This window comes from Psammomys obesus, unplaced genomic scaffold (genome assembly GCF_907164565.1).
Source record: "Psammomys obesus unplaced genomic scaffold, mPsaObe1.curated_primary_1811, whole genome shotgun sequence".
NCBI lineage: Eukaryota > Metazoa > Chordata > Mammalia > Rodentia > Muridae > Psammomys > Psammomys obesus.
The window spans coordinates 1,071,661-1,098,573 of NW_026590511.1; the positions used below are offsets into that span (position 1 = coordinate 1,071,661).

General features: G+C 58.6%; 2 protein-coding genes across 2 annotated transcripts; both read right to left on the reverse strand.

Moving 5' to 3' along the window:
* Positions 1 to 4,454: 4,454 nt before the first annotated feature.
* Positions 4,455 to 14,428, reverse strand: Klf16 (KLF transcription factor 16). Its single transcript, XM_055607849.1, has 2 exons — positions 13,742 to 14,428; positions 4,455 to 6,641 (listed from the first exon to the last, which is right to left on the reverse strand). Exons 1-2 carry the CDS (start codon positions 14,193 to 14,195, stop codon positions 6,340 to 6,342), a joined length of 756 nt encoding a protein of 251 aa, XP_055463824.1. The 5' UTR covers positions 14,196 to 14,428; the 3' UTR covers positions 4,455 to 6,339.
* A 5,375-nt stretch (positions 14,429 to 19,803) lies between these two features.
* Positions 19,804 to 26,291, reverse strand: Abhd17a (abhydrolase domain containing 17A, depalmitoylase). Its single transcript, XM_055607678.1, has 5 exons — positions 26,137 to 26,291; positions 22,731 to 23,252; positions 21,810 to 22,004; positions 20,292 to 20,471; positions 19,804 to 20,220 (listed from the first exon to the last, which is right to left on the reverse strand). The coding sequence occupies exons 2-5, from the start codon at positions 23,060 to 23,062 to the stop codon at positions 19,995 to 19,997; spliced, it is 933 nt and encodes a 310-aa protein (XP_055463653.1). The 5' UTR covers positions 23,063 to 23,252; positions 26,137 to 26,291; the 3' UTR covers positions 19,804 to 19,994.
* Between the last annotated feature and the right edge of the window lie 622 nt (positions 26,292 to 26,913).

Consider the following 26,913-nt stretch of genomic DNA (forward strand, 5'->3'; position numbering starts at 1 on the left):
TGTGTGTGTGTGTGTGTGTGTGTGTGTGTGTGTGTGTGTGTGTGTGTTGTTTTGTTCTGGGGTGTTTTGAGGGGTGCAGGACTGTGCACCCATACGCAGAGGCTAGAGAAACAGTGTACCTTTCCACCTTTTTGTTGCATCTCTTTTCTTCCCTTTTGAGACAGGCTTCTTCACTGAAATACTTCAGCTAGGCTGGCTGGCTGGGAAACTTCCAGGATCTGCTCACCCCTACCCCAAGGCTAGGGTTGGGTGCACACAGTCATGCCCAACTTTAAGTGGGTGCTGGGGATTAGAACTCAGGTCCCCAGGCGTGTGCACAAGCTCTCCAACCCACTGAGTCCTCTCCCCAGCCCTTTTTCTGTTTTGCTTCTGGTTGAGGTAAGGTCTCATGTAGCACTGACTGACCGTGGATTTGCCCATTGTACTGTGCTGGAGATCAGACCCAAGGCCTTATGCGTGCTAGGCAAGCACTCTAGCAACTAAGCTATATTTTTGTTTGTTTGTTTATATGTTTGGGCAGGGTCTGTCAGCCTAGGTTGACAGGGAACCTGTGGCAGTTTTCCTAAGTGCTAAGGTTACAGACTTAAGACACCATGGTTGCCTGCCTTTTTAAATTTTTTATCAGTTTATTTATTTATTTAAAAAGAATCTCCTGTACTCGAGGCTCATTTTCGTGTGTGGTGTGGTGTGTGTGTGTGTGTGTGTGTGTGTGTGTTTGGTTCTTTTGCTTTGTTTTGTTTTTTTGAAACAGGGTTTCTCTGTGTAGCCTTGGCGGTCCTGGAACTCACTCTGTAGACCAGGCTGGCCTCGAACTCACAGAGATCAGCCAGCTCCTGCCTCCCAAGTGCTGGGATTAAAGGCATGCACTACTATCACCCAGCAATAAAGATATATATATATATTAATTACATGAAGCACACTCAGGACATAGCACAGAGTCACACTTCCCAGGATGTCATCGGATTGGATCGCCAGAGCCACTAAGACACAAAGTAAAATGTTGGGTGTTAGTGGCCCGGGTTGGAGATGAACATTACTGTCAGATGGAGACAAGGCTTCAGTGTGGGAAAGTGGAAAGTTGTGGAGACGCATAGTAGGACCTGAAGCACAGTTCTGTGGATGAACTCCATGGCACCAGGCTACCCATGGAAACATGGCTTAAGTTATTTAATTTTCTTGTTTTCTTTTTTATTTTTGTTTTGTTGAGACAGGATTTCTCTGTGTAGACTTGGCTGTCCTAGACTCGCTTTGTAGATCAGGCTGGCCTTGAACTCAAAGAGATCCTCCTGTCTCTGCCTCCCCAGTCCTGGGATTAAAGGAGTGTGCCACCACCGCCTGGCAGGCTTAACTATATTTTCATATTCTGTGTGCATTTATACAACAATTGTAAACTAGTAAGTGAATGAAGCAATGAGAGGGCAGAGAACCAGGTGTAATTTGGGGACTAAAAGCCTGGACACAGGAGCTGTAGGTGACCTTGAGGTCACCTATATAGAAACACAGCTTGGCAGCAGGGCTCCAGGACCACCCAGAGAGATGTTCCTGGTGGGGTCTTTTCTCAACAAAGTCCTTGGGCAAAGACAGCCTGTAAGAGCGGGAGATCATTTCTCATCCCAGACAGAAAAGAAATGGGGGAGCGGGGGACACCCCAGATAGGTAAAGCTCTCAGCTGCACCTCCCCGTGTCCACTTTGGTCCCCGCCGACACCACTGCTCAGCACCTTCACAGATAGCGTGCCCTCTGAGAGTACAGCTAACTTGATAATATGTCTCACCTCCAACCCCCACCAGGCTGGAGGGCCAAAGCAAGGCAATCCACAGCACCCATCTATTCACTGAAACAGTGACTGCAAACCAATTAATTCTTTCCGCATTCGGGGTGCTTGTCCAATTGGTATGGTGGCTATTATGCATGTTCTTCTTCTGTTTTGTTTTACTGTAGGCTTGTCTGGACACTGTAAGTAGTGAAAATGACCTTGAACTTCTGATCCTCCTGCCTTCCACTTTCCTAGCTTGGAACTATGTATAAACCACGCCCACCTCAGCCACACTTATGACTGTGAAAAGAAACAGGCAGAGGAGGGAACAGAACAGGGCTTCCAGCGCAGGCCAGACTGGTGCTCATCACTCAGCCACGCCCCAAACCCTCACTGGGGAATTCAAGGCAGGGACTCCAACCTGGCTGTGTCCCCCCTCCCCCACCCCTCACTAGAGAATTCTCAAAAGGATCTCTGAAATAAGCTCAGCAAGGGAGATGGGAGAACACGAGGCCCTGACAGTGGATCCTTAGATGCTTCTGAAAGAAAAATAAAAACATGCCTCCAGGCTGGAGAGACGGCTCTGCTGTTAAGAGCACTGGCTGCTCTTCAAGATAACCTGAGTTCAATTCCCAGCACCTACATGGCAGCTCACAAACTGTCTCTAATCCCACACCTTCACACAGACATACATGCAATACACATGAAATAAAAAAAAAAAAAAAACTTCCACCCAAGAACTTAAATGTCTGTTCATATCAGCATGAATCCTACAAATTTTAAACACAACCCACAACCAGTTCATGGATGGATGGATAATGAACACATAGGAGTCTTTTGTTTCACACACGGGAGTTTGGTTCAGTCCTGAACAGAAAAAAGGCTGTGACACATGCCAGTGCAGGACAGTGGTTCTGAACCTTCCTAATACTGCAACCCTTCAGCACAGCTCCCCAACCATAGAATTATTTCCATTGCTACTTCAGAACTGTAATTTTGCTGTTATTGTGAGTCACAAGACAAATATCTGTATTTTTATATGGTGTTAGACAACTCCACAGGGGTCCTGACCCACAGGTTGAGAACCGCTGGTGTCGGGCTCTGGAAAACATGATGCTCAGTGAGGCGACCAGACACAAAAGGCCACGGTGAGGAAGGGACTCCATAGAAAACATCCAGAACTGGAAATGCAGTTTGGTTGGCTTGGTTTTTTGAGACAGGGTTTCTTTGTGTAGCCCTGGCTGGCCTGGAACTCAGAGATCCGCCTGCTTCTGCTGGGATTATAAGGCATGGGCCAACAGGCCCTGCTATTGGGAATGCAGATTTAAGAAGGGTTTTCAAGGTGGGTTGGATTTTCGGTGGAGCCCTGCCTAGAATTACCGACTAAGGGGCCAAGGGCGTGGTCAGGGTAGAGCTCCTTCATCGAAATCCCCAGTGAGGGGCTGGGGGCGTGGTCAGGGGTCGAGCACCTCTCTAGTATCTGCAAAGCCCGGGATTCCATCAAAAACTTTTAAAAATGAGTAGAAGCGAGGGGTTCTGGATTAAGTGAGCGCAATTGTGGTGCTGCTGTTGGAGCTGCAGGCCTCATACATGCTAATCAAGCTCTCACTATTCAACCGCACAGCTTGAAACTGCCGAGAAAGATTTTGAATGGTACAAGGACCATGAGCTGATCGTTGTGACGGGGCCTGGGGGACAGCATGGCAAGACGGCGCAGTGAAGCAGAGGTTTCGCAAGTCTGCAGGTGGGGATCCAAGAGGCCACACAAGGAGGATGTTTTCGGCCGGCGAGGAAGCTAGAATCAGATGGGAATGTGCGCTGCGCAATTATAGAGGACCCCAGAGAACCGTGAAAGCCGGAGGACCAAAGGCCTCGTGGATGCCTGTGCGCGAGGCTGTGCAGTAGGAAGTGACGAGGAGCGCAGAAGCTGCGGGCGAGCCCCACTCAGGGTCTCCAGCACTGACGAACAGGAGCCAGGGAGAAGTCCCACCAGGCTGGAAGGCTTGGGGACGGGGTCCCCCCAGCCGACACATGCGCGCAATACCAGTGTTGGCCACTAGGCGGGGTGCAGCAGCGCCCGGGCACAGGTGCGAAGGGGCGGCTCAGCTCCACCCCACCCCAGCGACAGGTCCCTGAGCTCTGCAGAGCTCTGTGAATCGGGGTCTTTTTCTCCAACAGGGATCTAAACTCCCATTGGTTCCTAAAAGCTCTCGACCTCTTGAATCCCCACCCACATGCCTTTCTCTGCACCAACCTCCTTCATAATCCCGAGAGTATGCAGTAGGCATTCTACTTGTTCAGGAGGGCATTGCAAGAATGGCCCTTGTGTGTAGTGGGGTCGGTCCCGAGGCATCTTCTGACTAGAGACTGTTGAGTTCCTCCACTATGTGCAACTCTAGGGGTCCTTCCCCACCCCCACCTCCCCTGCTGTCTCCGGAAGGGGGCGGGAAGCGGACGCCCCCAGGCGCCCTGTCACCGAGCTCTGGTTGCTGGGTAACGGGGCGGCGGGTGCGCAGCTGCGCCAGGCGTGGGTGACTTTTTTGAGTTGTGCATGCTGCTGTAGGCAGCCCCCTCCCAGGGCCTCAGAGGGTCACAGCCCAGCTGGAGCTGCCTCAGTTTCTCCAGAACGTAGCTGGGGACCTTGGGGGCCATAGTGATAGGGGCGGGACATGCGAACCAATCAGACAAGACACCAGGGCAGGTTTTAAAAAAGGGCTTCTTTAATTAAATACAAGGGTGAGAGGCCAGGCGGAATGGAGGAGGGGTGCCCCCACAGAAAGAACAAATCCCTTAGACTCTTGTCCTGACTGCCCCGCAGACATCGCCCCTCAATGGTTAGACCCAGGTCCCAGTGACCAACCAGAACGTGAAGTTAGGAGGGAGGGAGGGAGGGAGGCAGGAAAGCTCTGGTTGCTTATGGACCTCAGACCCCGTTTGCAGGAAGAACAGGGGACCAGCAAGAGCTCGGATGAAGCAGGATACATCCAAAAGACACAAGAAGAATGGGGCCCCAGCCCCCCACCCCACCCCACAACTAAGGCATCTCATTTCTGTGGCCAAAGAGAAGGGGCAAATGGTACCTGGGAGGAGGGCTGGCCCAGGACCCTAAGAGCCCAGCTCTAGAAGGGTAACCCCTCCCCACACACATAGGCTCAGGTAAAGGTGGCTTTACCCAAAGCCTCCCTCACTGGACGATGGAAGGTTCTGGAACAAACTGGGTATGCCAGAAACCTCCCACAGCCTACACAGGGCAGCTCAGCTATCTCTGGGTCCCCAATTCCTGGGGGGTGGGGGTTGTCCCTAATTGCCTTTCTAGAAAAGGAACTCCAAACTGCAGTAGAAAGAGGACCCTGCGAAAGGCTCTCCTGAGAGACCTCCCCAATCCACTTCCATGTTCACTGTGAGACCTTCCCCCCCCAACACTCATACCCCTGAGGACGGTGGCCACACAAAAGGACCCCCTGGAACAAGGAACTGGAGCCTGAAAAAATAGTCTATCCCATCAAAAAAAAAAAAAAAAAAAAAAAAAAATTAAAAAGCAAACAAAACAAAACAAACAAAAAAAAAAAAACAGAACAAAAAAAAAAAAAAATGAGTTACCCCAGGAGGCCCAGAAGCTGAGGCCCCTGCCTTCAGCCCTGGAGTCCAAGGCCACCCTCTGCAGACACCCAGGAATGTGGAGGGCATGGCAGAGCCCTACACCCCTAGTCTGATGGCCACAGGGGTCCTAGAAAAGATTGTCTGAGACGCAAGGCCACCAAGGCCAAACTCAGGGACTCTAACCCAGTGGGAGCAGGGAGGCTGAGCCCCAGGCATCAGATACCCACTGTCTCTCTCACACATATGCACACCCAGATAGGGGAAGCCAGGGCCCCTTTACCAGCAGTCAGAGAGGACAATAAATAACGTTTCCCACCTGCCCAGCACCACACCCTGAAGTGAGTGGTGATGCTCTGTAAGGGACCTCCACACCCCTGCCCGAGACCCCCTAAGTTCTCCTCTGAAAACTGTAGCGTCTCTTGTACTTCTGGGGCTAGGAGCACGGGGAGGCCCTTACTGAGGGCAGAACCTGTGGACACCTGAGATTTGAGTACCCATGGCAGGGCGTCAGCCAGGCTGCACGACCCATTTCCCTGAACTTCCGCCAATGGCTTTCAGTGGAGTGGGGACACGCTGGGGCCCGCGGGAAGCCCCAGTCTCCTATGGCTCTGTGTACTTGTGTCCCAAGCTGGAGGAGTGACTGGGGGCTGAAGGAGTGGTACTGGGTCTGGGCTTCGTGCCCAGTGCCACCCAGGAGGGAAGGCAGAGGGTGGCAGGAGGGGAAAGGGAGGGCCTGCTGACTGCCCATTTAGGGGTCCCTGCAGAGGGGATGGGACAGCTGATCATGGCTATTTACAGACAGAACCCTAGGCCACCTTCCAGGCCCCCAGGTGACCCAAGTCCGTTCTCAGTACCCTGGCTGCCTCCTTGAGGTGGGCTGGGACTCCAGGACACGGGCTCTCCAGAGGACAGGCGTGTCCCTTGATGGAAATCCCTGCCGATTCGTGGCAAGCGGACCACTCTCAGGGTGGGTAGCCAGGGCTCTACAAGGCGGCAGGAGCTGGGCTGGGGACAGGGCTAGGGGAGGGGCTGCCAGCCAGGCTACAGGGCAGCGAGTCGCTGGGGGAGGCGCTGCGGGCACCAGGTCGCCGGAGCAGTTCCGGACGGAAGCCGGGATGGCGTCGGGCGTGCTTGGTCAGGTGGTCGCTGCGGGTGAAGCGCTTGGTGCACAGGGGACAGGGAAACCGCTTCTCGCCTGTGTGTGTCCGGTGGTGGCGGGCCAGCTCATCGGAACGGGCAAACTTCTTGTCACAGCCAGGCCAATCACAGGCAAAGGGCCGCTCACCTGGACAGAAAAAAACAGAGCGGTCAGAGGGCGAGGGCAGGAAATGCCCATAAATCCCCAAGCTGCCACCCACCTACAGAGTTAGCCTAATTAACCCTCCATGTTGGGCAACTTGGATGAGCGTGGCTAGACCACCTTGCTTCCGAGTACACTAAACGGCAGGCACTGGGCTCCGAGCCTGGCTTGTTCTGAACCTGAGGCCTTCTACATGCTTAGGGGAGCGCTCTGCCCACTGAGCTACATTCCCAGACAGCCCTACAGGTCTGTGGAGTCAGGGTCTTGCTACATAGCCCAGCTCACCTAGAACTGGAGGCAAAATCTTGCCTCAGCCTCCCAAGTGTTGGGCCTACAGGAGTGGGCCACCATGCCCATGATTAGTCTATGTCTTTTTCCTGCCCATCCTAACAGGTCCTCAGATGTCCTTTCTTCCAAATGACCACGAGGCGGCGAAAGGACCTGGGACACATGAACACAGGACACCCCCCTGTACCCTGGGCCATGGGCAGATCTGACTAATCAGACCCAGCTAGTTTCAGCCACGATTCTGAAGCTGGGGTGCAGAGCAGCGGTCATGTGCCCTGCCGAGGTAAGAAAGGTCACCAGGCAACCCCCAAAGTAAGCTTAAATTCACCCACTGGATGGAGAGGAGAGTGAGTGAGGGCGTGGCTTCAAGGGGCGGAGCCAGTCCGACTGGCTGCACTTGCAGCTGGGCAGGGGCGGGCCATCACTAGGCAACTTCCTCCACAGACCACTCCCATCCCTCTGGTGGCCTCGCTGGCCCTGCCAAGGACCCGCCAGCAACAGCTATCCCCTCCCTGGCCCCCCGGAGGCCCCCACACCACCAGGCCGAGCTCGCCTCATGGTTAGCATCTTCCTAGACGGACCTCCAAGGACCGAGGAAAGGCCAGTGGGTTCACATAGAACCCCAGAGCCTCGGACTTGGTCTGGATGGCCCTAGGCTCCAGGGCCTGTGTGCACCAGGTACTCAAAAGCCTGGAAGGGTGGTGTGCGCCCAGGGCCGACCTGAAAGCGTACAATTCTGCTTGTGACAGAGTCCAGAGGGGGAAGGAGGCAGAACCAGGCCACTAAGTGACCCGGAGGCCTAAGCTCTGGGAAGTCACAAGCGGGACTAGCACAGGTCACCTCCAGTGGTCCCAGGCTAATCCACTGGGAAACAGGTACTCTGAAGGAGTCCCTCAGAAAATGGCCAAGGGGCCCTCCAGGCAGGACTAATGGAAGTGAGGAGAGGAAGTGTAGAGGCCACCAGAAAGCGGAACAGATACTGGGCTGGCCCGAAGACCGGGTGACCTGGTGACATCTTTGCTCTAAGGAGCTCAAAGGATCCCAGGAGAGAGGCACTAAACTGAGGAAGGGGAGGGAAAGTGGGCGGGTCCGGGACCAGACGCAGCATCAGCCACCGCCGCCCAGGAAGCAGCCAGAAGAAAACTCTCTCCATCCGGGACCCCTGCAAACCACACCCAAGCGCCCCTTACTATGGGGCACAGGACGCAGGAAACTGGGGTACCCACGGTCCAGTTGCGTGTGGCATCTGGGCAACCCGAAGCCCCAGAAGTTGCGACCCTGGGCAGCAAAGGGAGGGAGAAGGAAGCAGCGTTCCCGGGCGGTTGCCAGTAGCTCTCAGCATTTCCGAAGTGTCCCCTGAATGATCTGAAATGCCGGGTCCGTCAGCGGGCCCCAGAGTCCCAAGGCAGCCCCAGAAAGCACTGCCCCACCCCAGCCCGAGCGCAGCGCTCAAGGGGCTCAGTCTGGACGGGAGGGACGCTTGGTTATGGGGAGAGAGGTTGCTAGCTTTGGAACCGGGCGACAGAACCATGTCCGTCCAAGGGGGACAATCCTGTCGCCATTTTGCGCTCGGAGGAGGGGGAGGGGCGAGAGGAAAGGGGATACCCCCAGCATGCAACCAGCTTACTTCCCCTTTCGGGGCCTCCCCGCGGGGCTGGTCCCCGCCTCTCGTCCCCTAGTTCCGCTCTGCCAGGAGCAGGTTGCAGTGGAGGCGCCCGCGGCCCGCGCCGGCCCGCAGGGAACGCAGCTGCCGCAGTAGCTCGGCGGCGACCGGCGGAGACATCGGCAGCCCAACCGGCCTTGCTCACGTGGTCCTCGCTCCCGCCACGGGGAAAACAGAGGCCCGGGCAGGGTCGCCTGGCTGCGCTGGGAGCCTGCCAGCGCCCGCCCCGCGCTTTGGGGGCTGGGAAGCGCACGTGTGCACACCGGTGGCGGTATGGTACCCAGAGCACACTCCCCCACCCCCGAAACGTCGGGCGTCACAGTCTACCCGGAGGGGTGCTGCAGGCGAGGGAGCGTTTCCAAGCCCAAGTCCTGACTGCAGGACCTCCTGGCCCGGAGAAGGGTTAGGTGGGTGGGGACCACGCAGAAAGGGCCCTGTAGGCGTGGCTATGGACTTGACCCTCTGACTCAGGCGGGGCCGAGGTGAACTGGGGACAACTCGGAAGCCTTAGGTGCTTTGCAGCCTTGAAAACAGGCAAGGTTGTGACATCCTGTAAACTTGCTCCAGGAGGGGCGTGGCCAGCAGAGGGGGACCCGAAGGTGCAGTTTCCACCAGGCCACGCCTCACCCTGCCTGGGTCTGGCCTCCTCCGGGGAAGGCCTGGACTGGTACTTTTTTTTTTTTTTTTCAGCCCAGCAGCTGTACAAGAGTTTGTCAGATCTCCACCTTGGCTGGGAGTCAAGGATGAAGCCCAAACCTTGGCTCTGTTAGCTGCCCGCTACCCCTTCCCAGAGGGGCATGACCTCTGACTCTGCTGGTGGTCTCCCAATAGGACATCTGTCCCTCCTCAGCTGGGGCCCAGTGCTGGGTTTCTAAAATGTCACAGCATGAGTCTGGCGGACAGCGAGGGGCTTAACACTTGCTGAGGGAAAGTCTACAGGGTAAAGACACATGAACCAGGGCCAGGAAGGCTGGCTCACTGCGCCCCTCAGTCTGACATCTCCCAAGAGGGGACTCCTATCACCCCATTTACATAAAAGAGGGGAAGTGGGCTAGTAAGATGCCTCCTCCCACCAAGCCCACGTTAGAAGAGAACCAATTTGCCAAATTGTCCTCTGACCTTTCACACACGCACCATGGCACATACGTGCCCACACACACACAGTAAATAGAAATATGTTCATCCAGGCAGTGGCAGCACACGCAGAGGCAGGCGGGTCCGAGTTCGAGACCAGCCTGGGCTGCATTTTAAGTCCCAGCCTAGTCAGGGCTATCGGGTTGAAACTGTCTCAAAGGCTCATCAATTAGAGAGGGGCAGCATGGCTCTGTACCCCTCCCAGAGGGCCCGGCTACCTGAATACTCCCCACCTCTCAGCTCTTGAGACTGGGGAGTGAAGACGGCACCCCCACGAGACTTCCCAGGACAGACACCAACCCACCCCACCTGCTTGTATCATCTACCGACTGTCGGCCCATCTGGGTGCTTTTATCAGAAGCCTGGGTGGGGGTGTGGTTATCACCTCCAGCAATGTTGGGGCTCCCCCACCAGCTGGGGAACATGCCCCAGCTGCTGTGGTGCTGGAGGGAGGCTCGGAGGTGAGGGTGGGAGCAGTCCCCAAGGGCCACCTGAACCCCACAGGGCCTAAGCCTTTCCCCTCTGCCTGTGGGTCTGACCAGGCCTCAGTTTCCCCATCTGTCTCTCCTCCTGGAGACATCTTCGGAAGAAACGCTAGGGATAGCCCTGGCATTCTCTGCACTCCACCCCTTCAGACACCACCCCACACTCAACCCTCCCACCCTAATCCCTCCTCTATAAAGAGATTTCCTGATAAAGCCGGGCTGGCCTCCTAGACACCCCCCCCCCCCCCCGCGATTAAAGGCAACCCTTCAGTAGCCCTCAAAATCCCAGCCACACCATTCCTGGCCCCACCCGGCTACTCAGGCCTCAGCAAATCTCTCTCCACCTTCCAACTCACGGTTCGTGGGGAAAGGGGCAAGGCCCACAGCGCCCCTGACAGCCTTGGTAAGCACAGGCGTCAACATTTCTTCAGACGCTTGTGTGTGTCTGGCATTTGTGTGTGCACCTCGTACCAGTGCAGGTCTCCGGGACCATCTCTTCTCGGTCACCCTTACCTAACTGAGCCATCACCCTGGCCCCCACACTAACGTTTCTCAGACTTAAGGAAACAGGATTTTCAGATAATATACCCAGAGGTGACCCTGAAGCCCTCCAGAAGATACTGAGCAGTACCTGGGAGACTTCTGTGGCTGTCCCCATCAGTGGGAGCCCATGGCGAGGAGTGCAGAGGCCACCCAGCAGGACCCAGGACACCTTACTTGGAACAACCTTGGTCCCAAAGGGCTGACACCCTGCCTGGATGAACATTCAGGCCTCTCCCACGTTCTGTCTCCAGGGACCAAATCAAGGACCCCCACCCCCAGAGGCCCAGGGAAAGAGGATGCCAGAGATAGAGGGGGCTTAGAAAGCAGAATGGGAGCCAGCCTCTCCTCCCGCCCCCGCCCCAAGGCTGGCTCTCTCTCAGTATCCATGGTAACCACGTCAACATCTCCCACAGTCGCTAAAGTCCTTCCCCACCCCAAGCAGGGGCTGCAGCATCTGTAGTGCCAAGCTCTGCCTACTGCCTGCAGGCCTTCGGATGGGGGTGTCCTGTATTCCCCAGCTCTCCTCTGCACCCTGTACAACAGGGTGGACGTGATGGGCCACAAGGTGGCTCTCTACCCTGTTCTATCTATGGCTATGGCAGAGAACTAAATGGATCCAAGCCCTAGCATGCACGAGTGGGTGGACAGAGACAGAGCTCTCTCTCCGCGTCCACAGCCTTCCACATGACTCTGAAGGGGACCAGATCTATCCCAGGCCACTGACCCTGACACAGGCATGACCACACAGGCTACCTAAGTCAGACACAGTTCCTGCTTGTATTCCTAGCCCTCAGAAGAAAGCTGAAGCAGGAGGATTGGCTCAAGTTTCAAAGCCAGTCTGGACTACAGTGAGAACTTGTCTCAGAAAATGAGGCTTTTAAAATTAACTACACGGTGCCAAGGTTGGTGGCACACGCCTTTAATCCCAGTACTCAGGAGGCGGGGGATCTGAGTTCAAGGTCAGCCTGGTCTACACAGCAACTTTCAGGACAGCCAGGGCTACAGCCTATCAGGAAAAAATAAGTCATTTAAATTAACTATACAGCAGAACGTAAGTCTAAGGGGTCCCCAGATACCCCCAAATGACATTAAGGTGTCCAGATTCAATGTGGCTCTCCTGGTCCCACAAATGGCTATTATAAGGTGAGTTTGGGGCCATGGTAGTCCGTTTCCCATGATGGATGAGTGTCATGCAGGATCAGGAGAAGAACGGAACCCCACGTCCCCAGCACAAGGACTGCCCTAGCTATCCCAAGACCCTCGACTTAACCTCTCTGGCCTCAGTTTCTCTGGCAAGCTAAGTCACCCCTCCCAGCTTAGGGGTGGTTTGCAGCCATTGACAGCTGAACAACAGAAATGTTTCCTGATGTCCTAGGTGTGCATGTGGGGGGGGGGTTTAGATTCCTCTTTTACAGACCCCAAGTTCTGAGAACCAGGAAGAATGCTGGATTGGAAGGTGTGGGTGGTACAGCCTGACTCAGAAAGAAAGGGTCTCTGGCCCAACAGGCTCCTCTTACTCTACTGGCAAACTTACTTGGCATGAGCCAGGATACCCTAGACTCATGTGGCAAAGAGACTAGAGTCTTTCTCCCTCCATCCATCCCTCCCTCGCTCGCTCTCTCTCACCCTTCCTTTGCCTGTAGCCCCCTCAAATGTTCTGTAGAGAGAAATGTGTAGCAATAGCGAATGGGGAGGAGCCCAAGCTCTGTCGTCCATCTCGGCTCTAACATGGGGCAGCCTCTAAGGACAGCGACTGAGGGACAAAGTAAGAGGAGGACCATCTATGCCCACCCTCCGGCTTAGCGGTTGCCAAAGATGGCGCCTCCAACCCGTACCTGCCCTCAATATGCCTGGTGGCCACCCACACAGCTATGGAGGCTGTCCTAAACGCTCTCAGTGTGGCCATCATGCGAGCCCCTGGACCAAGCTCTCTTTGGGTGCCTTGTTGTTCACGGAAACGGTAAAAGTGGAGTAGTCTGTATCTTTTATACTGACAGGCAGACCAAAAGCAGGTAAGTCAGGGGGGATGACAGAGGCAGGTCGCTCTGTCCCAGGGGGGCCTCAGAGCTTTTGACTATACCACACATAGAGGGATAACTTCTCAGATAAAACCTTGGGGTAACCAATAGAGAAAGCAGCCAAAACCTGGCAAAAGGTTCCCTACCCAATCCCGAGGCACTGGGCTTCTCAGAGACCTTGATGTGTCTAAGTCTAGCTGTCCGCCCTGGACTTCCAGCAGATGTGTCACGGGTGTGTGGAGGGCGCAAACACAGGGGGTGGGGAGGGGAGTCGTGGAAATTTCAATCCCACTGGATTGAAGATTCAAACCCTAATCCAGGTCCAGGACATGGCTTCTCTCCACTACATTCAAGTACACAGAATGGGGGGAAAAAAAGGTTGGGGGCAGCCACCCTCTCCCCACCGCCAACCTCTCGTTCAGGCCAGAGGCTTCGCCACCCTCCGGAGGGAATCCGAGAGGCTACCCTGGAGCGGTGACCGGGTTCCACCCAGCCCCTTCACAGATAAGGAAACTGAGGCTGGGGGAGGGTTGAGGAAGAACTACGGAACCGGATGTTCTGACCACCCAGCGCAAGAGACCATGAGCGCAGAGAAACAGGATAGGAACACGAATCAGAACTGAAGGGGTAGAGAGCTGAGGGCCACGATCGCGCGTGGCGAACTCGCCGTGCCCGGGTGGATCCCGAACGGCCCGCAGTCACGGGAGCTTCGGCCACCAGGACCGCCCTCCGCGCGCCGGCCGACCGCGTGGCCGCCACGCCCCCCGCGCGCGCCCCACCCACCAAGTCCACGCCCTCCCGGGCGGCGGGGCGGCGGAGGCCCGGGCGCGCCCCCCTCCCCGCCCCCCACGAGCCACGCAGTTTCGGGGTCCCCAGTGGGATGGGGGGAGGGGGTCCCCGAGACCTCTCCATCGCGCCCCTGCACCCCACGGCTGCTAAAAACGAGGGACTTACCTGTGTGCGTCCGCAGGTGTGACTTGAGGTGCGAAGACTTGTAATAGGCTTTGGCGCAGCCCGGGAAGGGACACCGGTGGCTCTTGGCGGCGCCGGGGGCGCGGCCCGAAGAAGGAGACGAAGCGGCCGAGGAGGAGGAGGCCGGTGAGGTGCCCCCCGCGGTGCTGGCTGCGGTGGCGCCTCCCGGCCCGCCTCGCAGATCCGCCAAGATGCTGGCGGCCAGCAGGTGGGGCGCAGCGGTGGCGCCTCCCGGCCCCGGAGCGGTGGCTGGCGGTGGCGGTGCCCCAGGGGTCCCGGGCGGCGTGGCCTCGCGGCGCGTGGCGCGCACATCCAGGCCGGCAGCGGGGCCCGCGCCCTCGGGGCCGGGTCGCCCGCGATGCACCACGGCTCCCGAGGAGATGGCCATGAGCACGTCGGCGGCGAAGTAATCCACGCACGCCACAGCCGCCGACATGCCGGGCAGGGGCGCGCGGGCGCGGGATCGGCGGCGGGAGAGAAGCGGAGGCGGCGGGAGCTGCGCCCGTCCGGCCGGCGGCGGCTGCTGGAGTGCGGGAGGCGGAGGAGGAGGGAAGAGAGGAGGAGGCCCCGGCGCGCCGCCGCCGCCGCCCGCGCTCAGCCCCGCCCCGCCCCGCCTGACGCGCCCTGACGCACCGGAGCCCGCGGGGGCGGCCGCGGACCGCCCCGCCCGGAGGACGCCCCCTCGGGGCTCAGTGGCCACGCCCTCTCCCCACCGCGGCCACGCCCCCTCCCGCCGCGCCCTCCGCCGTCCGGATGGTCGCGCGCCATCGCGGATGGGCGGAGCTCACTCCGCCAGCCGCGGGTCCTCTCCCACTTCCGAGCCTCGTGTGCCAGCGGAGCGCACCCTCTTTACGAAAGAACAAGCCAAACGGAGAGAGCCCCTCCCCTCGGCCTGGCACGCGCGGCCGCCACCGGCGCACTAGCCGGATCGCCACCTCCCCAAACGCTGGGGGTTACGCCCACCTCCGCGACACGCCCACACGCCGCACCCCGGCCTCGGGGGCCCCGCCTCCTGCCCTGTGCTCGCCACGCCCCCTCCGGCGGCGTGCTCCATCTCCTCCCGGTCGCGCCCACCGCGCTCTGGCGGGTGCGCAGTCGCCGGGAACCCTCCCCTTTCCAACCACCCCCCGCCCCCGCCGCACACTCAGATCCTGGGGCGCGCCCCTGTCCGCGGAGAGGGGGCTGGGATCCGCACGTGGCCAGGGTGGGGGTGCGGAAGCTCGCTGCCCCGCCCCCGGGCCACGTGCGCGACCCTCCCCCTCCTTCCTTGCCCTGGCGCCGGGCTGTAACTCGGCAGTCCTGACTTCCCATAACTGGGTTCCCCGATGCCGCGCTGGGCTTGGGGACGAAAGTATCCTGGAGGTAGGACACGGGGACGCGGGGTACCCACCACCCCGCCTGGCTGAGCGAGTCTGGATGGAGTGCGTCTTTGCGCACCAGGATCCAGGAATCACTAGGCCTGTGGATAACCGGGACGGCAAAAGTGAGCGGCGGTGCCGTGGAAAGGCCTGGCTCGGCCGCCTATGCCAAGCTGGGAACGCCGAGATCTGGGCGACCCTCCCCTGGCTCGGCCGGGCCCCTGCCGATAAGTGATTGGAAACTCCACGACCGCTGCCCCCTGGAAGCCCCGGGCGCCGGGTGCGCGGAAGTAGGCGAGCAGGCTCCCGCCCCTTCCTAACTCCCGCCGGGTTGCGGAGGCCGTGCAGTGGCCCGCGCGGCCTCCAGGGGGCGAAGCGCCCCAGCCGACCGCAGTGTCAACCCCAACTCCTCCATCTTCGTGTTTGTCCCCCGGCGCAGGCTAGACGGTGGCGGAGCTCCCTACCCTGGGTGTCGTCTCTGCCTTTCCTACCTGCACCCCAGGCTGACCTGGTCGGGCTCCACCTCTCTGCCGTCGAGTTGGCCGTGTACCCTTAGGCCCCGCTGTACTTTGGGGTGACACCCTGTGTCCCTTAACGGCAGAAGCTGCATCCTCTGGGGACCCCAGAGATACTCTGGATGGGCAGGCCACACCCACCACTTTCCCCCCAGGCTTCCTCTCCAACAACCAGAACCACGGCGGTCCTGGCCCGGCTTCCTGCCTTCCTGCGGGAATCCGTTGCCTGCCCTCTGAACTGCACCCTCTGCGTCCCTACACACAGCTGGAGAGGCGCCGCGTACGCTCCCTTCTGGGAAGGGCAGCCCTAGGCTCACCATGTCACACCTACTAAGCGCCCTGGGGGCTGTAAGCCGGGCTGGTTGTACAGCCACCAGGTGGCGCCACAACATACCCCGACCGTATCCCTAGACCTCAGTGGTGTTCCCAGGGCTTCAGGCTGTGAGAGCCATCTGGGCCATGCCTGCCACTGCACAGAGCGGCCCCCACGCGGGTACCCGTGAACCGTGGCGGCTTATCCTCGTTAGGCCAGCCGCAGCCACATGCAAGCTGTGTAACAACGGAGCCCGCTGCTGACCCGGGACGGACCTAAGGAACAGTCGCCCTACCTTACCAACGGTACAGTCAAAACTGAAACCCTGCGCACACAGGTCTGCCTCGGAGGATTCTGGGAAAATAAACACTTGCTCCCACAAGGCAAAACAAGTGAGTCGCTCTCTGTGATAGTGTCCCTGGGGCTCAGGCACAGGCCCTTGCTAGTCCCGTGGGTGAGTTGTTTTGTCTTGTTTCTATTTTCGGACAGGATTGGGGTAGAACAGGTCTGAGCTACCCTGACTACCCAACATTTGGCTACAGCCCTGGCTGTCCAGGAACTTTGTAGATCAAGTTGTCCTCAAACGCACAAGAGAACCGCTCACCTCACCTTCTAAGTGCTGCTGTTCAAGGTGTGGCCACCACCCAGGCCCCGGAGGTGAACCCCTAAGGGCCCTGTTGAGAGCTCTCTCTGAGGGACAGGACTCAAGCGCAGGGAGCCTGAGAGCAAGTGGAGCCACTCTGGGGTTTCAAAGAGAAGCCGGGGACCCCAGGGACCTGTTGCCTCCCTGAGACTTAACGGTGTGCCTGTTCTGACCTTTGCCCTGGGGAGGGCCACACAGACCTGGTCAGGTGGGACAGAGATGACAGGCCTGTGTCCCTGGTATCCCAAGCCACGTGGCTGAGGATGGTTGACACCGAATGCTCCAGAGGCCAGCCAGGCTTCGGCTGTTTTTCTTGGGGACAGGGACTCTAAGCTTCAGTGATGGCAGCATCCAACACAAACAGAAGCGGGGCCAGGGTGCACGGGCCATGGTTTAATTATCTGAGCATGCAGTGTACACCTGTTTACTAGCACTCCAAGGTGGAGGCAGGAAGAGCAGATCAGGATCATACTTGGCTACCGTAGTGAGTTGCAAAGCTGGCACAAACCTGTAATCCCAGCAGGCGGAGGCAGGCAGATCTCTCTCGAGTTTGAGGCCAGCCTGGTCTACAGAGTGAGTTCCAGGACGGCCAGGGCTACACCGAGAGACCCTGTTTCAAACAAACAAGCAAAAACAAAAAAGCCAATAAATAACCAAACAAATAAACAAACCACAAAGTCATCAGGGAATGGTGGCACATCCTTTTAATGCCTGCTTTTCGCAGGCAGAAGCAGCCAGGTTGTTGTGAGTTCAAGGCTAGCCTGGGTGAGATACATGAACAGACCCTGTTTCAGAAAACAACAAAAAAAAGGGTAGGGCGGGGCATGATTAGAACACTGGCTACTTTCTATTTCATTTTTTACTTTTTCTTTTTAGTTTGTTTTATTTTGAGACAGGGTGTTTCTATGTAGCCTTGGCTGTCCTCCAGCTCACAGAGCTCCAGAACACTGCGGCTCCTCTTACAGAGGATCCGAGTTCAGTTCCCAGCTCTATGTGGAGCAGCTCACAGCCACCCGCACCTCCAGCTCCAGGAACCGAGACCCTTTTCTTGCCTCCCTGGGCACCTGCACTCTAGTGGTTTAGAGACCAACCTATAGGCCACTCACACACTTAATTTTTTTTTTTTAAACTGACAAATTTAAGTTTGTCAGCAGACAAAAGGGTAACCTCCTTACTGTTTTATGTACCTGTGTGTGTGCAGAAGCACTGAGAGTCCCTGGAGTGACAGGCCGTTGTGAGCTTGCTGTGGGTGCTTGGAACTGAGCTGGGTCCTCAGCCAAGAGCAGAAAGTGCTCTTAACCACTGGGCTGTCTCCCCGGCCCCCAATTTCCTTAATATATGAAACACTTTAGCAAAACAAACTGGGTGGAAAGAGGCCACGAAGCACAGATGATTTAAATATACATCTTTATAATAAATGTACATTTACCCAACTTTGAAATGACCGAGAGTGACAGAGACGATTAGAAAACAGAGGAAGCATTTCAAAAGTTGGCTGGAGCAGGGCCAGCCACATGGCTCTGTAAAGACACTTGCCTCCAAGCCTGACAACCTGAATTCAGTCCCAGAGAGAGAGCTGACTCCTGACCCTTGGCCTCTGACCTGTGCACAGACACGTTCTTGTTGGTTTGGGTTGTTCCAGAGTTTCTATGTGTGGCCCTGGCTGTAGACCAGGCTGGCCTCAAATCCAAAGAGATTCACCTGCCTCTGCCTCCCAAGTGCTGGGATTAAACGCACACAGACACCATGCCTGCCTGTTTGTTTTTAATTTGCTATAGCTGACACCTGGTTCATGTCAGTCATTCAGCAATGGGAAGGCTTAAGGCCTTAGGATTGCCTCGAGTTGGAGGGCAGCCTGGGTTAGTGAGTTTCAGTCCAGCAGGCTCAGAGACAGAGTGAGACCTTGTCTTACAGAAACAAAACGGCAAACATGTGGGCTGTGTATGAGCGAGCAGAGCTCTCACCCGGCGCGCACTGCACCCAGGTTCCGGCCCCAGCAGCACAAAAGCCAGATGGGCAACTCAGGATCAGCTCAGGATGACGGCGAGCTACAGAGCCAGACCCTGTCTCAAAAAGGAGACAGAGGGCTGGGGCTGCAGCGCAGTGAGCAGAGTGCTGGCCTTCTGTGCAAGGAGCCCTGGCTTCCAGGCCTAGCATCCAGGAAACCAGATTTTTGGGGCAGCAACAGCTGGGCTCGGGGAGAGGGTTGGGGGAAGATCATTTCTTCTAAGTATTCAAACACAGCTTTGCTGTTTGGACGCTGCCCCCATCCTCCACCTCCCATTTAGCTTTTGAGACAAAGTCTCACTCTGTGTCCTAGGCAGTAGTAAATACTGGGAGCAATCCTCCTGCCTCAGCCTCCCAACTGCAGGAGGACCTGCTAGGAGAGACTTACCCCTCCTTACCATCTACATCCTGGGCCTGTGTGCTTTTCTTCCTTCCTGCACCAAGATCCGCCTGCGACAGCTTGGGCTTTGAAGTTCAGCACTGGGGGAAAGGGCGGTGCTGGGGAACAGTGGGCAGGGCTCAGGATGGGACAGGAGGGGGTTGGGGTGGGGAAACCTACAGCAGGTAGTCAGGATGGGAGCTCCAGGCCAGGCAGTGGGACTGTGGACAGGGATCTAGTGAGGGCCTCCTCGCAACTTGTGCAAAGGTCCTGAGGCCAGAGAAGAGTGGGCACAGGATCAGGAATGCCCCAACTTGGTGAAGCTTTCAGAAGCCATTGGCGTGGGGGCCAGCGAAAGCACTTCCTAGCTTATGGAGTCACTTCTGTCCTCAGGTGCTATGGCCAGGTCCCCACACACCACCCACTCTTGAAGTGACCTTGCAGCATCAGGAGTTGGCTCAGAGTGCCGACTTCCCTGCAGATAGGCCCCCCTTGCCCTCAGGACCCTGCGGCTAACGGAAACAGCACACGGCTGAACTCCACAGAACACACCACCCTAGGTCACCTGCGGTCCTGGGGAGACCTCTGCTCCCAGCTGGCACAGTGCAGACCTGGCCCCAGCTTCGGGGTCCGCTGGGCCTGGGAGCCCATGCCCTCTGCACAGTGGGGACCAGGACTCCTGCAGAGCAAGGTGCTGCCCTGACCCCTGGGTGCAGGCCCAGGCAGGGAGGACCTGAGGTCTTCCTCACACGGCCCCCACCCACCGGGTCTCGGCGACCTCCCAACCCTAGGAAGGCGCACAGGAGCCATGAAGAAGCCAAGGCAACCCTAAAATCTTAAACCTTTAATTACTTTCCCTCTTTCCTTCTCTTTTCTTCCACGAGGAGAGAAGAGGGACCTCTGTCACCTGCACATGGCTCGGGGCCCCTTAGGGTGGCTGAGCAGGGTCCTGGGCGCCGGGTCACATGCAGCCCCGGCAGGAGGCCCGTATACTGCTGAGGTCCCTGTGGCGTGGCTTGGCTAGGTGCGCTGGCTGGGCAGCTCCTGGGAGATGAAGCGGCGCAGGCGCTCCAGGTATTGACTGTACAGCTCAATGTCGTTGTGCCCGGCGCCCTCCACCCACAGCGGCTCCACGGCCTTCGGGCAGCGCTCATACAGTGCCAGCCCGTGGGAAAAGTCGATCACCTCGTCCTCCGTACCGTGGATGATGAGCACCGGTGACGTGATCTTCGACACCTTCTCGATGCTGAGGGAGAAGTCGGTCAGGCTGGGGACCCAACCCAACCCAACCCGCCCCAGCCCCGCCCCCATGCTCACTTTGGGAACGCATCGAAGCAGTAGGTCTTCTTGGTGTCAGGGAAGGCCACCCGCATGCCGGAGGTGAGAGGCGAGTGCAGGACCACCGCAGCACACTCGTAGCGCGACGCCAGGTCCACCGTGGGCACCGTGCCAATGCTCTGGCCATACAGGATGATGCTGTCCGGGCTGATGCCGTACCTGACCAGCAGCAGGCTCAGGGTCAGCAGGTCTGCAGGTGAGTGGCTCCCAGGGCCTGCACGGCAGCGGCTCCCTGGCCTTTCCCTCAGTCCCTCCCACGGGGGAGTCAGGACGATAGTGCCTGACTGAGGCAGACTGTGGACTAAGACCCCATGTCAACAGTCCCTGCTCCCTCCTGACCCCAGAGAGGAGGCAGGCTGACTTCCCACGCTGCCTCCCCCCAGCCTGGGTCTTTGGGAATTTAGGAAACTGTGTCCCCGCTGGCTTGGCCCAGTTTAGGGGCCCCTGAGTCCCTCCTGCCAATCAGAAGCTTATACAACATAGGCAAAGTCCCCGCTCAGGTCCTGGGAGCTCAGGTCCTCGGAGCCGGTCCATTCCCAGCCCCCACCCCGGCCCCGTAGGTCCATGTGGCCACTCCCCCTGGCTGAGCTGGCCTGGTGCTGCCCCTGCCGTGGTTCCCGCCTGTCTCAGGCAAGCCGCCACAGGGTGCTCTCTGATCCCAGGTAGGAGCTGGGTCACCTAAAGGCAACCCACACCTCCTGTGTGCTGACCAAGACCTACCAGCTCTGTCTGCTCAGCACTCGCCTCGGCTCAGGCCTAAGCCCCTCCCGCCATGGGGGTGGCCCCTTCAGGAGAGGCACCCCCACCTCTCCTGAGGCTTAGCTTGGTGTTGAGGGAGGTCAGTGCCATGGTAGGACAAATGGACAGAGCTCAGCATATGCAGCAGTGAGTCTCCAGCCCGGGGCAAGGCACCTGTGGCACAGGGGAAGGGGCGCTCAGGTCCCCAGCAGCAGCACCAGTAGTAGCAGGGGACCCAGCCCAGTGGGACCAGGCACTTCTCCAGAGCTGTCCAGTTCCAGCACTACATGGGGGCCTCACAGGGGTGAGGGTCCTACGGGCCCCCGCATGGACCCTGCTCTGAGTGCACAGAAGGGGCCCCTGTAAGGTGGGGTGACCAGGAAGGCCAAGTCTGACAGAGGAGCCCCAAGACTAAGGGTCTGGAAGACAGGCTGGGGCCGGGACCTGCTGATTGCCACCACCCGGGTAGCCTCCAGCACAGCTTGTTGGCCCTATAACCACCTGCCCCGGAGCAAGTTCACCTGAGGGCACAGAGTCCTAGGGTCCCCTGGCCCTTGGCTACCAACCACCTGCTCCCAAGTCCCTCAACGGGTATCTCTTAGACTCAGTGTCCTCTGTTCACCCTCAGACCTTTTCCTGTGGACAGCAAGGACAGCTGGTGCCCGTCGTCCCCCCACCACCACCACAGGTGGCTTTCCCTGCAGCCCCACCGGCCACTGGCACTCCCCCACCTCCGCCCCAAGAAGCCGGAGCCCTCACCTGGTGCGCAGGGCCTGCCAGGCAGCATCAATGTCCGCATAGAGGTTCTTCTCCGAGGGCCGGCCAGAGCTGATGCCGTAGCCGGAGTAGTCATAAGAGAAGATGTTGCAGCCGATGCGCGTGCCCAGGCCCACGTAGAAGCTGCACATCTGGCCCAGGTCCACCGCATTGCCGTGCGAGAAGAGCACCGTGTACCTGGCGGGGCAGGTGACGGGCATGGGCACAGGCTGGCCACCCACCCTGGCAGCCAGCAGCACCCACTGTCTCTACCTGGAACTGCATTGCTGGGGCCGGGGTGCTGGCTGGGGTCACGCAGAGGACCTGCTGGCCAGGGGCCATCCCAGTGGTGGCATCACAGCCCCATGTACGGGAACCGCCCAAAGAAAGCGCCTGCTCCTGCAGGCCTCCATGAGTGGTTCCAGCGCTGGAGGGGGGACCCAGCCCATCCCTGGCCACCAGCAAACTTTTTTTTTTCCTTCAATACAGGGTTTCTCTGTGTAGCCTTGGTTGTCCTGGACTTGCTTTGTAGACCAGGCTGGCCTTGAACTCACAGAGATCCACCTGCCTCTGCCTCCCAGAGTGCTGGGTTCACAGGCCTGTGACCACACCCGGTACCAGCAAACTCCTAAGGTCCATCCTGTTTTCAGTTGACCTCTGGCCAACCCGGACAGGCCTGTGACAAAGCGAAACCCTGCCCAGGCGGTTTCCTGAAGCACCTGTCTGACTCCTAAGAAAAAGGCTCGCCCTTTGGACCCCAGGCTCCACTTGGCAAAGCTGTGGCTGCCTCTACCTCACCCTCTGGCAAGGAACTGAAATCGGGGTCTCCTGCCCTTTTCAAGAGGGGTGAGGTGGGCTGGAACACAGGGCAGTGCAGTACCCATGCACCCCTGCGGTGAGGCCTGGTGGGAGGGCCCAGCTCACCTGGCACCCGGTACGCAGCGCACATACATGCAGGCGATGCGGTTGGCGCGCGCGCTCTTGGTCACGAAGACCTCGATGGTGTCCAGCTCACGCTGGCCGTACTGGAAGTCAGCACGCTCCGTCAGGTGGATCTTCCAGCGTCCAGGGGTGGCCGCTGAGGTCCGCAGGGGACCCGAGGGGGCAGCGCCGGCCCCGCCGGGCCCCGGCTCGGGTTCAGGTACCAGAGAATAGGTGGGCTCGGGAGGCAGGAAGGCGAGCTTGGCGGCGATGCGGCCCGGGCAGGGAGGGCAGCAGAAGAGGCAGCAGAGCTCGCTCACCGACAGGCCGTTCATGGCGGGCGCCGGGCCCGCGCCGGGCCAGGGGAGGGGCGGGGGTGCTCCGAGAAGCGGGCAGCGGGCGGCCAGGCTCGTGGGCCGCACACCTCAGTCCCGTTAGGAGGCCGCGGACCGGCCCCACCGTGGTCCAAGGTGGGCCTCCGGGAGCCTCGCAGCCACAGGTCTCCATGCCATACAGTGGGACACCCTGCGGGGACACCGAGATGTGGGTTCCCTCCAGGAAGCCCGGGTGGAAGCACGTGCCAGCCTGTGCTGGTCAGGGAGGAAGGCATGTCCCCGCACTTGCGGCCTATCTTGGACCTCTTGGCCTGCCCACAGCCCTAGCTCCTCCGGCAGCCTCTCCTGAGCCTCTGATCCACAGCTCCTGCTATGTATGCTCCCCGGAACCCCCAGGCCTACGCCCAGACCCTTCTGCCCGCCCCAGTGTCTCTCCCAGTCCTTGAAGGAGTTATCCTCCAGAACAGAAAACCAAGGCAGCTCCAGGTCTCCGCCCAACCTCCAACAGTTTTCCTGTGCAGCCTTGGCTGTCCTGGTCTCACTTTGTAGACTAGGCTGGCCTCGGACTCACAGAGATCTACCTGCCTCTGCCACCCTGAGTGCTGGGAGACCCAAAGGCTCATAGGCTCCCAGGCAGGGGAGTGGGGGAGGGGTGAGCCACGGGGCCTTGGAACACAGAGAAAGAGCCCAGGGGAGGAAACAGACACAAAGACGAGGAACAAGGACAGGATGCATGCCAGACATAGGGCCCCATTGGCTGGGACAATGGGTTGTCCTGTGCTTGGGGCCAGGCTGGTCTCCCTGGAGTCAGGGCAGCTGGGGCTTCCTGCCGCTGCAACCTCAGGGTTCAGTCACCCAACCTCCCAGGTCTTGGTTCCTTGCTTGCCTCGTGGAGGCAGCAAACTACAGAAGGTAAGTTAAGTGGCAGAAAGGGGCTTGGCTCTAATGGAAACTCAAATGCTCCATTTGTAGGACACCCTGAAATGTGTTCAACACCAGAGCCACTACCATTGTGTACAGGGCTGCCCAATGGACAGACAGACAGACATTTCCAGGAAAGCTCCCCACCAACCATGCCTGCTGTCTCTCACAGCTCAATTTTAACAGGCTATCTATGAACACCTGGGGTTTCGGCCGCAGCATAGAAATCCACAGGGACAGAGGACATGGGTAACGAGCAAGGGGAGACCCACGACACAGACACATCTCTGATCCCCATGGACCTGAGAGGTGAGGCCAGGGGCTAGATAAACCAATGTCCCGGTCCACAATACAGGGGCACAGCCAGAGCAGGGAAAAAGACAGTGTCATGAAGTCCACAGCTCCCAGGTGGCAATTCTCAGAGGCAGGTGACCCTGTCTCCAAGAGACACCAGGCCAAATCTGTAACCGGGAGCACTCCAGGCACAGAGTGGGTGGGGACCAGGGACTCTATCCAGGACCCCAAGTAACCCAGAACAGCCTATCAGGGAATGATCCTGCCCCAAACGTCCACAAGGTCAATGTTTAGAGGTAACAGCTTTATGGCCCAGGCCTCCTCTTGATGACAGAGGGCATGGAGGAATCTGTAGTGAGAGAGAACCCCTGACCCCACTGGAGAAGAACGAGGTGGACGAGGCCTACAACCCTACAACCGAAGCTTCCCTCCAGGACACTCCCACAAATCCTTGGGCTGGCTGGGTCCATCCACCAGCCCCACCGGAACCTTTGCCCTGCTGCACTCTAGCCTCCATGCCTGGGTCACACACGTCTCAACCACCATCATCCCATGCCAAGCTCTTCCCCCGCTCGCCACAGCCCACACCCATAGGACCTCCCTTGTAGGGGTGTCCTCCTTCCTCCCCACACCAACCACACCCCTAGGCACAGGTTGTCCGCTGAGCAATCCCTGCTGCCTCGAGGGTCTTGCTTTCTAGACAAGTCCAACAAAGGAGGCCTCCGTTTCCCTCCTAGGCCAGTGACCTCTGGGTCCTCCACATAGTATTCCTGATTCTGAATCCTTCTGCATTTCTTCCACAGTTAACCAGATCTCCAGCCTACAACGAGAAACTCCATGTGGGCAGGGCCAGTAAGACCAGTAAATACCCTCTTTCACTCAGCAACCACATGCCGAGCAGCCGGAGAAAATGAAGCTATAGGAAAACGACATAAGCCTCCGGGACAGACAGCTTGTGGGACCTCGTGTTACAGATGGGTGCTACTGTGTAGTGTAAGCCAAGAGCTTTTCACTCACCGCCACTGAAAAGCCCAAGCATTATGACCACAAACCTAAAACCAGGCCCTGGTGTTAAAAGTAGCCAGGGCTCTGGGACGACCTACATATGACTGCCTGCACTGGCATGCCTCACCCAGCCAGTCAGAGCAGGGAGGCAACCCTCCCTGGGAACTGAAGGGTGCAAAGAATGCAGTAGGTTGAGGAAGATGGCTCGGCTTGCTACCAGATCTGAAGAGCAGCTGATCAGGGGACCCCCATGGTAGGAGAAGACTGACTAAAGAGTGCCGGCCTCTGGCCCCTGCGTGGGTGCACACATGTTAAAAAAAAAAAAAAAAAAAAAGGAAATAGCTAAGTGACTGAGGACGAGAGATAAGCCCGGGCGGCGAGAGAGGATTGGAAAAACTGCAAGAGGGGCTCTCAGGGGAGCGGGCCAGCTCTAGCTGCACCCTTGGGTTCTGTTGCAACGTGAGGACTTCATCGTGGGGGTGATGAGGAACCATGAAGGAGCCCCGGGCTGCATAAGGGAAGCCTGCTGTGGGGCCCCAACTGGCAGGAAGACGCCAGACATGAAGCACAAGTGGCCGGCGAGTGTCAGGAGATGGAAGCGGAGGTGGTGTGGGATCGGGGCAGGTTCCGGAGCTGGCTCCGGGTCTGCGGCTGGGCCCGGGCGTTCCTTGGAGCAGAGCCGCATCCTGAGGAGGTTAGGCGATTGCGCCAGGGTCGCTGCCCGGGGAGATGGGGACGGCAGGGACAGGGTGGGTGCGCTGGTCCCGCAGCTCTCCCCGGAGGGCGCAGGGCCACGCTCGACTCGGCCCCGCTCCGCAAACAGCCGCAGCCCGCGCGCGCCCGCCCGCACTCACCGCCGCCCGCGCCCGCCGGCCCCGGGGCCGCACTCCATGGCTCCCGGCCAACCGCCCGTGCGTCCGTCCGTCTGTCCCTGGGGACCCGGGCCGGGCCTCCTGCGCCGCCACCACCGCAGCTCCGCCGCGGGCGGAAGTGAGCTTCGTTCTAGCACCACCCCGGAAGTGATGCGAGGGGACTGCGCAGGCTAAGCCCCCCCCCCCCCCCAGGGTGTTTGGGGGCGGGGCAAAGCGACGGAGAAGCCGATTGGGTGGGTTGTTGTGAGGGCGTTGCATGTGCCGGAGGTGGGGCCACGGTGGAGGGAGGGCGGGGCCTGGTTTGTGGGCGGGGCTGTCCTGGGGGCGGGTCCCCAGTAGACGTGAAGGTGGGTGATCTGGAGGGGCTTGGTTGGGTACAGGGTGAAGAGACGCAGGGTGGTCTGGACGCCCGGCCTGAGCCAAACCTAGGGCGGTGGGCGGAGTCTGCCTTCCAGTTGGTTTTTAAAATTATTCCTGCCTTCCCCCTCTCCCATCCCCCACCCCCTCATCACCACATTCCTGGAAGAGGCGATAGAGAAAATGGATCTAAGTGTCTCAGGACAGGCTCCGAGGAGGTGATTCAACGGTTAAGAACACTGTCTGCTCTTACAAAGAACCAGGGATCGGTTCCCAGCACCCACTCACATCCCTCTGCAACGTCAGGTCCAGGGGATCCTCCACTATCTTTGAAGGCACGCGAAAAGACGAGAGAATACACACAGGCAAAACACCTCTGCATTAAAAAATAAGACGCCAAGC

Excerpts from the sequence above, each read along its gene's own strand:
- Abhd17a (XM_055607678.1), bottom strand. The coding sequence starts at position 23,062 with ATGAACGGCCTGTCGGTGAGCGAGCTCTGCTGCCTCTTCTGCTGCCCT. Across the intron at positions 22,005-22,730 it reads CGCTGCGTACCGGGTGCCAG|GTACACGGTGCTCTTCTCGC; the intron begins GTGAGCTGGGCC and ends CTGCCCCGCCAG. Across the intron at positions 20,221-20,291 it reads TGCTTCGATGCGTTCCCAAA|CATCGAGAAGGTGTCGAAGA; the intron begins GTGAGCATGGGG and ends CTTCTCCCTCAG.
- Klf16 (XM_055607849.1), bottom strand. The coding sequence starts at position 14,195 with ATGTCGGCGGCTGTGGCGTGCGTGGATTACTTCGCCGCCGACGTGCTC. Across the intron at positions 6,642-13,741 it reads ACACCTGCGGACGCACACAG|GTGAGCGGCCCTTTGCCTGT; the intron begins GTAAGTCCCTCG and ends TTTTCTGTCCAG.